General features: G+C 22.9%; 1 protein-coding gene across 1 annotated transcript; it reads left to right on the top strand.

Moving 5' to 3' along the window:
• The first annotated feature begins 8599 nt into the window (after positions 1-8599).
• LOC128981900 (uncharacterized) lies at positions 8600-9820 on the top strand. Its single transcript, XM_054400889.1, has one exon. The coding sequence runs from the start codon at positions 8600-8602 to the stop codon at positions 9818-9820; it is 1221 nt and encodes a 406-aa protein (XP_054256864.1).
• The last annotated feature ends 224 nt before the right edge of the window (positions 9821-10044 follow it).

Genomic DNA, 10044 nt, shown 5'->3' with positions numbered 1-10044 from the left:
TAACATGTTGCATTTTAACATGATAAAATGTTACATTTTAACATGTTGCATTTTAACATGATAAAATGTTACATTTTACATGTTTCATTTTATCATGATAAAATGTTATATTTTAACATGTTTCATTTTAAAATGTTACATTTTAAAATGTTACATTTTAACATGTTTCATTTTAAAATGTTACATTTTAAAATGTCACATTTTAACATGTTACATTTTAATATGTTACATTTTAACATGTTGCATTTTAACATGAAAAAATGTTACATTTTAACATGTTGCATTTTAACATGATAAAATGATACATTTTAACATGTTGCATTTTAACATGATAAAATGTTACATTTTAACATGTTTCATTTTAAAATGTTACATTTTAAAGTGTTACATTTTAACATGTTACATTTTAATATGTTACATTTTAACATGTTGCATTTTAACATGATAAAATGTTACATTTTAACATGTTGCATTTTAACATGATAAAATGTTACATTTTAACATGTTGCATTTTAACATGATAAAATGTTACATTTTAACATGTTTCATTTTAACATGATAAAATGTTACATTTTAACATGTTTCATTTTAACATGATAAAATGTTACATTTTAACATGTTTCATTTTAAAATGTTACATTTTAAAATGTTACATTTTAACATGTTTCATTTTAACATGATAAAATGTTACATTTAAAAATGTTACATTTTTACATGTTTCATTTAAACATGATAAAATGTTACATTTTAACATTTTTCATTTTAACATCATAAAATGTTACATTTTAACATGTTACATTTTAATATGTTACATTTTAACATGTTGCATTTTAACATGATAAAATGTTACATTTATCATGTTGCATTTTAACATGATAAAATGTTAGATTTATCATGTTGCATTTTAACATGATAAAATGTTACATTTTAACATGTTGCATTTAAACATGATAAAATGTTACATTTTACATGTTTCATTTTAACATGATAAAATGTTACATTTTAACATGTTTCATTTTAAAATGTTACATTTTAAAATGTTACATTTTAAAATGTTACATTTTAATATGTAACATTTTAACATGTTGCATTTTAACATGATAAAATGTTACATTTTAACATGTTTCATTTTAACATGATAAAATGTTACATTTTAACATGTTTCATTTTAACATCATAAAATGTTACATTTTAACATGTTTCATTTTAACATCATAAAATGTTACATTTTAACATGTTGCATTTTAACATGATAAAATGTTACATTTTAATATGTTGCATTTTAACATGATAAAATGTTACATTTAAACATGTTTCATTTTAACATGATAAAATCTTACATTTTAACATGTTTCATTTTAAAATGTTACATTTTAAAATGCTACATTTTAACATGTTACATTTTAATATGTTACATTTTAACATGTTGCATTTTAACATGAAAAAATGTTACATTTTAACATGTTGCATTTTAACATGATAAAATGTTACATTTTAACATGTTTCATTTTAACATGATAAAATGTTACATTTAAAAATGTTACATTTTTACATGTTTCATTTAAACATGATAAAATGTTACATTTTAACATTTTTCATTTTAACATCATAAAATGTTACATTTTTACATGTTACATTTTAATATGTTACATTTTATCATGTTGCATTTTAACATGATAAAATGTTATATTTTAACATGTTGCATTTTAACAAGATAAAATGTTACATTTTAACATGTTGCATTTTAACATGATAAAATTTTACATTTTACCATGTTGCATTTTAACATGTTACATTTTATATGTTACATTTTAACATGTTGCATTTTAACATGATAAAATGTTACATTTTTACATGTTTCATTTAAACATGATAAAATGTTACATTTTAACATTTTTCATTTTAACATCATAAAATGTTACATTTTAACATGTAACATTTTAATATGTTACATTTTATCATGTTGCATTTTAACATGATAAAATGTTATATTTTAATATGTTGCATTTTAACATGATAAAATGTTACATTTAAACATGTTTCATTTTAACATGATAAAATGTTACATTTTAACATGTTTCATTTTAAAATGTTACATTTTAAAATGTTACATTTTAACATGTTACATTTTAATATGTTACATTTTAACATGTTGCATTTTAACATGATAAAATGTTACATTTTAACATGTTGCATTTTAACATATTAAAATGTTACATTTTAACATGTTGCATTTTAACATGATAAAATGTTACATTTTAACATGTTGCATTTTAACATGATAAAATGTTACATTTTAACATGTTTCATTTTAACATGATAAAATGTTACATTTTAACATGTTTCATTTTAAAATGTTACATTTTAAAGTGTTACATTTTAACATGTTACATTTTAATATGTTACATTTTAACATGTTGCATTTTAACATGATAAAATGTTACATTTTAACATGTTGCATTTTAATATAATAAAATGTTACATTTTAACATGTTTCATTTTAACATGATAAAATGTTACATTTAAAAATGTTACATTTTTACATGTTTCATTTAAACATGATAAAATGTTACATTTTAACATTTTTCATTTTAACATCATAAAATGTTACATTTTAACATGTAACATTTTAATATGTTACATTTTATCATGTTGCATTTTAACATGATAAAATGTTATATTTTAACATGTTGCATTTTAACATGATAAAATGTTACATTTTAACATGTTGCATTTTAACATGTTGCATTTTAACATGATAAAATGTTACATTTTAGCATGTTGCATTTTAACATTATAAAATGTTACATTTTACATGTTTCATTTTAACATCATAAAATGTTACATTTTAATATGTTACATTTTATCATGTTGCATTTTAACATGATAAAATGTTATATTTTAACATGTTGCATTTTAACATGATAAAATGTTACATTTTAACATGTTGCATTTTAACATGTTGCATTTTAACATGATAAAATGTTACATTTTAACATGTTGCATTTTAACATGATAAAATGTTACATTTTAACATGTTGCATTTTAACGTGATAAAATGTTACATTTTACATGTTTCATTTTAACATAATAAAATGTTACATTTTAACATGTTTCATTTTAAAATGTTACATTTTAAAATGTTACATTTTAACATGTTTCATTTTAAAATGTTACATTTTAAAATGTTACATTTTAACATGTTACATTTTAATATGTTACATTTTAACACGTTGCATTTTAACATGATAAAATGTTACATTTTAACATGTTGCATTTTAACATATTAAAATGTTACATTTAAACATGTTGCATTTTAACATGATAAAATGTTACATTTTAACATGTTGCATTTTAACATGATAAAATGTTACATTTTAACATGTTTCATTTTAACATGATAAAATGTTACATTTTAACATGTTTCATTTTAAAATGTTACATTTTAAAGTGTTACATTTTAACATGTTACATTTTAATATGTTACATTTTAACATGTTGCATTTTAACATGATAAAATGTTACATTTTAACATGTTGCATTTTAACATGATAAAATGTTACATTTTAACATGTTGCATTTTAACATGATAAAATGTTACATTTTAACATGATAAAATGTTACATTTTAACATGTTGCATTTTAACATGATAAAATGTTACATTTTAACATGTTTCATTTCAACATGATAAAATGTTACATTTTAAAATGTTACATTTTAACATGTTACATTTTAATATGTTACATTTTAACATGATAAAATGTTACATTTTAACATGTTGCATTTTAACATGACAAAATGTTACATTTTAACATGTTTCATTTTAACATAATAAAATGTTACATTTTAACATGTTTCATTTTAAAATGAAACATGTTAAAATGTAACATTTTATGATGTTAAAATGAAACATGTTAAAATGTAACATTTTATCATGTTAAAATGAAACATGTTAAAATGTAACATTTTATCATGTTAAAATGCAACATGTTAAAATGTAACATTTTATCATGTTAAAATGCAACATGTTAAAATGTAACATATTAAAATGTAACATGTTAAAATGTAACATTTTAAAATGTAACATTTTAAAATGAAACATGTTAAAATGTAACATTTTATCATGTTAAAATGAAACATGTAAAATGTAACATTTTATCATGTTTAAATGCAACATGTTAAAATGTAACATTTTATCATGTTAAAATGCAACATGATAAATGTAACATTTTATCATGTTAAAATGCAACATGTTAAAATGTAACATATTAAAATGTAACATGTTAAAATGTAACATTTTATGATGTTAAAATGAAAAATGTTAAAATGTAACATTTTATCATATTTAAATGAAACATGTAAAAATGTAACATTTTTAAATGTAACATTTTATCATGTTAAAATGAAACATGTTAAAATGTAACATTTTAAAATGTAACATTTTAAAATGAAACATGTTAAAATGTAACATTTTATCATGTTAAAATGAAACATGTTAAAATGTAACATTTTGTCATGTTAAAATGCAACATGTTAAAATGTAACATTTTATCATGTTAAAATGTAACATATTAAAATGTAACATGTTAAAATGTAACATTTTAAAATGTAACATTTTATCATGTTAAAATGAAACATGTTAAAATGTAACATTTTATCATGTTAAAATGCAACATGTTAAAATGTAACATTTTACATGTTAAAATGTAACATTTTATCATGTTAAAATGCAACATGTTAAAATGTAACATTTTATCATGTTAAAATGCAACATGTTAAAATGTAACATATTAAAATGTAACATGTTAAAATGTAACACTTTAAAATGTAACATTTTAAAATGAAACATGTTAAAATGTAACATTTTATCATGTTAAAATGAAACATGTTAAAATGTAACATTTTATCATGTTAAAATGCAACATGTTAAAATGTAACATTTTAAAATGTAACATTTTAAAATGAAACATGTTAAAATGTAACATTTTAAAATGTAACATTTTAAAATGAAACATGTTAAAATGTAATATTTTATCATGTTAAAATGAAACATGTTAAAATGTAACATTTTATCATGTTAAAATGCAACATGTTAAAATGTAACATTTTATCATGTTAAAATGCAACATGTTAAAATGTAACATTTTATCATGTTAAAATGCAACATGTTAAAATATAACATTTTATCATGTTAAAATGCAACATGATAAAATGTAACATATTAAAATGTAACATGTTAAAATGTAACATTTTATGATGTTAAAATGAAACATGTAAAATGTAACATTTTATCATGTTAAAATGCAACATGTTAAAATGTAACATTTTATCATGTTAAAATGCAACATGTTAAAATATAACATTTTATCATGTTAAAATGCAACATGATTAAATGTAACATATTAAAATGTAACATGTTAAAATGTAACATTTTATGATGTTAAAATGAAAAATGTTAAAATGTAACATTTTATCATGTTTAAATGAAACATGTAAAAATGTTACATTTTTAAATGTAACATTTTATCATGTTAAAATGAAACATGTTAAAATGTAACATTTTATTATATTAAAATGCAACATGTTAAAATGTAACATTTTATCATGTTAAAATGTAACATTTTATCATGTTAAAATGCAACATGATAAAATGTAACATTTTATCATTTTAAAATGAAACATGTTTAAATGTAACATTTTATCATGTTAAAATGCAACATATTAAAAAAAAACATTTTATCATGTTAAAATGCAACATGATAAAATGTTACAAATTAAAATGTAACATGTTAAAATGTAACATTTTATGATGTTAAAATGAAAAATGTTAAAATGTAACATTTTATCATGTTTAAATGAAACATGTAAAAATGTAACATTTTATCATGTTAAAATGCAACATGTTAAAATGTAACATATTAAAATGTAACATGTTAAAATGCAACATGTTAAAATGTAAAATTTTATCATGTTAAAATGCAACATGTTAAAATGTAACATTTTATCATGTTAAAATGCAACATGTTAAAATATAACATTTTATCATGTTAAAATGCATCATGAAAAAATGTAACATATTAAAATGTTACATGTTAAAATGTAACATTTTATGATGTTAAAATGAAAAATGTTAAAATGTAACATTTTATCATGTTTTAATGAAACATGTAAAAATGTAACATTTTTAAATGTAACATTTTATCTTGTTAAAATGAAACATGTTAAAATGTAACATTTTATCATGTTAAAATGCAACATGTTAAAATGTAACATTTTATCATGTTAAAATGCAACATGTTAAAATGTAACATATTAAAATGTAACATTTTAAAATGAAACATGTTAAAATGTAAGATTTTATCATGTTAAAATGAAACATGTTTAAATGTAACATTTTATCATGTTAAAATGCAACATATTAAAATGTAACATTTTATCATGTTAAAATGCAACATGTTAAAATGTAACATTTTATCATGTTAAAATGAAACATGTTAAAATGTAAGATTTTATCATGTTAAAATGAAACATGTTAAAATGTAACATTTTATCATGTTAAAATGAAACATGTTAAAATGTAACATTTTATGATGTTAAAATGAAACATGTTAAAATGTAACATTTTAACATGTTAAAATGAAACATGTTAAAATGTAACATTTTATCATGTTAAAATGCAACATGTTAAAATGTAACATATTAAAATGTAACATGTTAAAATGTAACATTTTAAAATGTAACATTTTAAAATGAAACATGTTAAAATGTAACATTTTATCATGTTAAAATGAAACATGTAAAATGTAACATTTTATCATGTTTAAATGCAACATGTTAAAATGTAACATTTTATCATGTTAAAATGCAACATGATAAATGTAACATTTTATCATGTTAAAATGCAACATGTTAAAATGTAACATATTAAAATGTTACATGTTAAAATGTAACATTTTATGATGTTAAAATGAAAAATGTTAAAATGTAACATTTTATCATATTTAAATGAAACATGTAAAAATGTAACATTTTTAAATGTAACATTTTATCATGTTAAAATGAAACATGTTAAAATGTAACATTTTAAAATGTAACATTTTAAAATGAAACATGTTAAAATGTAACATTTTATCATGTTAAAATGCAACATGTTAAAATGTAACATTTTATCATGTTAAAATGAAACATGTTAAAATGTAAGATTTTATCATGTTAAAATGAAACATGTTAAAATGTAACATTTTATCATGTTAAAATGAAACATGTTAAAATGTAACATTTTATGATGTTAAAATGAAACATGTTAAAATGTAACATTTTATCATGTTAAAATGAAACATGTTAAAATGTAACATTTTATCATGTTAAAATGCAACATGTTAAAATGTAAGATTTTATCATGTTAAAATGAAACATGTTAAAATGTAACATTTTATCATGTTAAAATGAAACATGTTAAAATGTAACATTTTATGATGTTAAAATGAAACATGTTAAAATGTAACATTTTATCATGTTAAAATGAAACATGTTAAAATGTAACATTTTATCATGTTAAAATGCAACATGTTAAAATGTAACATATTAAAATGTAACATGTTAAAATGTAACATTTTAAAATGTAACATTGGGGAGAAGTACGCCCGAAAATAAAAAAAAAAAAAAAATTTTTTTTATTTAATATTTGTATAGTTTATTTTATTCTGATTGCAATGGTATGTAATACATGCCTATTTTGAGTTAATAAAATATAAAAAATAAATTTTGAAAAAATTTCCACACGGCTACTTAGCAACCAAACACAACTTACTTTCATACATTATGCTCCTGTTTATCTTAGCTAATTTTATTGATTTTGATAAGTTGTGTTGGCTAACCTGGCTCCTGGTTTGTTTTTCTCTTAGTCTGTATTGTCGTCTGATCCATATGTTTATGTTTGTGTTGAGGTTCAGCATTGTTTACAAATTTTATAGCAAAGGTTATGTTTTGTGCTGAGTGTAAAAGTGATGTTACAAAATGACAAAAACTAAAAAGTTGTGGAAGAAAAGAAGCTTTCGAGGTAACCAGTATGCAAAGGTAAATAGTTGTGTGCAAAATGAAGGAAATAGGCCTACGCCTGTAACTGAAAACAGTCAAAGTTTGGATCCTGAAAATCAAAGACTAAATGATTCTGTGCCTAGCATTGAAAGTAGGCCTACTCCTCCATCTGCTTCATCGAAAAAGATTGGGACAGTGCCAGATACATTTGATAGTTTTAGTGTTAGTAACAACAATATAATACTAAGTATTAACATCTTATCTCAGGCTTTGTTATGTGCCACTGCTTGTAAGCAATGTAAATCTGAGAGCTCGCTAACTTTGACAGAAGAGGAAAGTTCACGACAAGGACTAGCTTGTAAACTAGTAATTGAATGTAAGAAATGTTTTCACTCTTTTCCTTTTTGGACATCACACAAAACAGACAATTTTTTTGATGTAAACTTAAAGTGTGTTTATGGGTTGAGGGCAATAGGTAAGGGTTCGGTTTCAAGTAGGCCTCTTTTTGCTTTACTCGACTTGCCTAAACCTCCAATTAGGTTTGAAAGGTACAACAGTCTTATGGTAGAATCTGTGAGAACTGTTGCTCACAATTCAATGATCAAGGCCATAGAAGAAGCCGTAGAAAAGAATGTTAGTGATGATGGTACCACTACCAGAGATATCAGTGTAGGCATCGATGGTACATGGCAACGGCGAGGTTTTGCTTCGCTCAATGGTATAGTATCAGTTTCAAGTTTCGACACGAGTAAAATCCTCGATGTGGAAATCCTTACAAAATATTGTCACACATGCAGTACATCTAAATCAAATAAACAAAAAAAAGGCCACCACTTTTGTGAGAAGAACTTTGAAGGCAGTAGTGGTTCGATGGAGGTTGCCGGAGCCAAGAGTGTATTTTCGCGTTCTGTGGCCACAAGAAATGTCAGGTACAAATACTACCTAGGGGACGGAGACTGTAAGGGGTTTTCCACTGTTGTTGAATCCCAACCATATGGGCCTACTTTTAATATTGAAAAATTAGAATGTGTAGGCCACGTTCAGAAACGAATGGGTGGGCGTCTTCGAAAGTTGCGAAGAGACTTGAAAGGACAAAAGTTGAGTGATGGACTGAAGATAGGGGGGAAAAAAGGTAGGCTCACAGACAGTGTCATAGACTCTTTACAAAATTATTATGGCTTAGCTATTAGGCGCAACAAAAATAATTTGGAAAAAATGAAAAGCGACGTTTTGGGAATCCTCTTCCATAAAGCTTCCACAGACGACACCCCACAACATCAACATTGCGACGAAGCATGGTGCAAGTACAAACAAGCTATAAAAGAAAATAAAACATACAAGCACAATAACTCACTAGACAAGGTTATAATCGACCAAATAAAACCTATATTCGAGGATCTGGCGAAAACTGAGTTGTTAGAGAAATGTCTGCATGGCCGAACACAAAACATCAACGAAAGTTTTAACTCTGTTGTGTGGTCCAGGATTCCCAAAAATAATTTTGTTGGAAGACAAACTCTGAGATTTGGCACATTTGACTCTGTTATTACTTTTAATGAAGGAAACAGGGGACGATTAGAGGTTTTGAAAGAGCTTGGGGTCAAAGTTGGAAGAAATTGTGCGAGATTTCTTAGTGACATCGACCGATACCGGATGATGAAATCAGAAATTTCATGTGATGAGAAGACAAAGCAAGCCAGGAAAAGAACCAGGATGATTAGGAAGAAGCTCTGGGATGCTGACAAAGAAAAGGAGCAGGATTATGCAGCTGGAATGTTTTAAAATGTAAGTTAATTATTATTTTCTGCGTTTTTTGCGATTTCTCAAAAATTCACTTTTTTAGCATTAAAGTCCCATTATCTCAGGAAGAAGTAAGTCAAATTATTTCAAAATTTTACCATATACTTAGCAGGTCTAAATGCACACTCCCTACCTGTTTTAGGCTTCTAGCTCAAAAACAAAAAAATATAGAAAATATTTTAATAAAATTAAAAGTCAACTTTTTT

The sequence above is a fragment of the Macrosteles quadrilineatus genome, unplaced genomic scaffold (genome assembly GCF_028750875.1).
Source record: "Macrosteles quadrilineatus isolate MER2022 unplaced genomic scaffold, UCM_ALF_1.0 Scaffold_56__1_contigs__length_789204, whole genome shotgun sequence".
Classification (NCBI taxonomy): domain Eukaryota; kingdom Metazoa; phylum Arthropoda; class Insecta; order Hemiptera; family Cicadellidae; genus Macrosteles; species Macrosteles quadrilineatus.
Note: the sequence above shows the minus strand (reverse complement) of the source record. Positions and strands in the feature narration are given on the sequence as shown.

Coding starts and splice junctions, on each gene's coding strand:
- LOC128981900 (XM_054400889.1), top strand. CDS start 8,600: ATGGTAGAATCTGTGAGAACTGTTGCTCACAATTCAATGATCAAGGCC.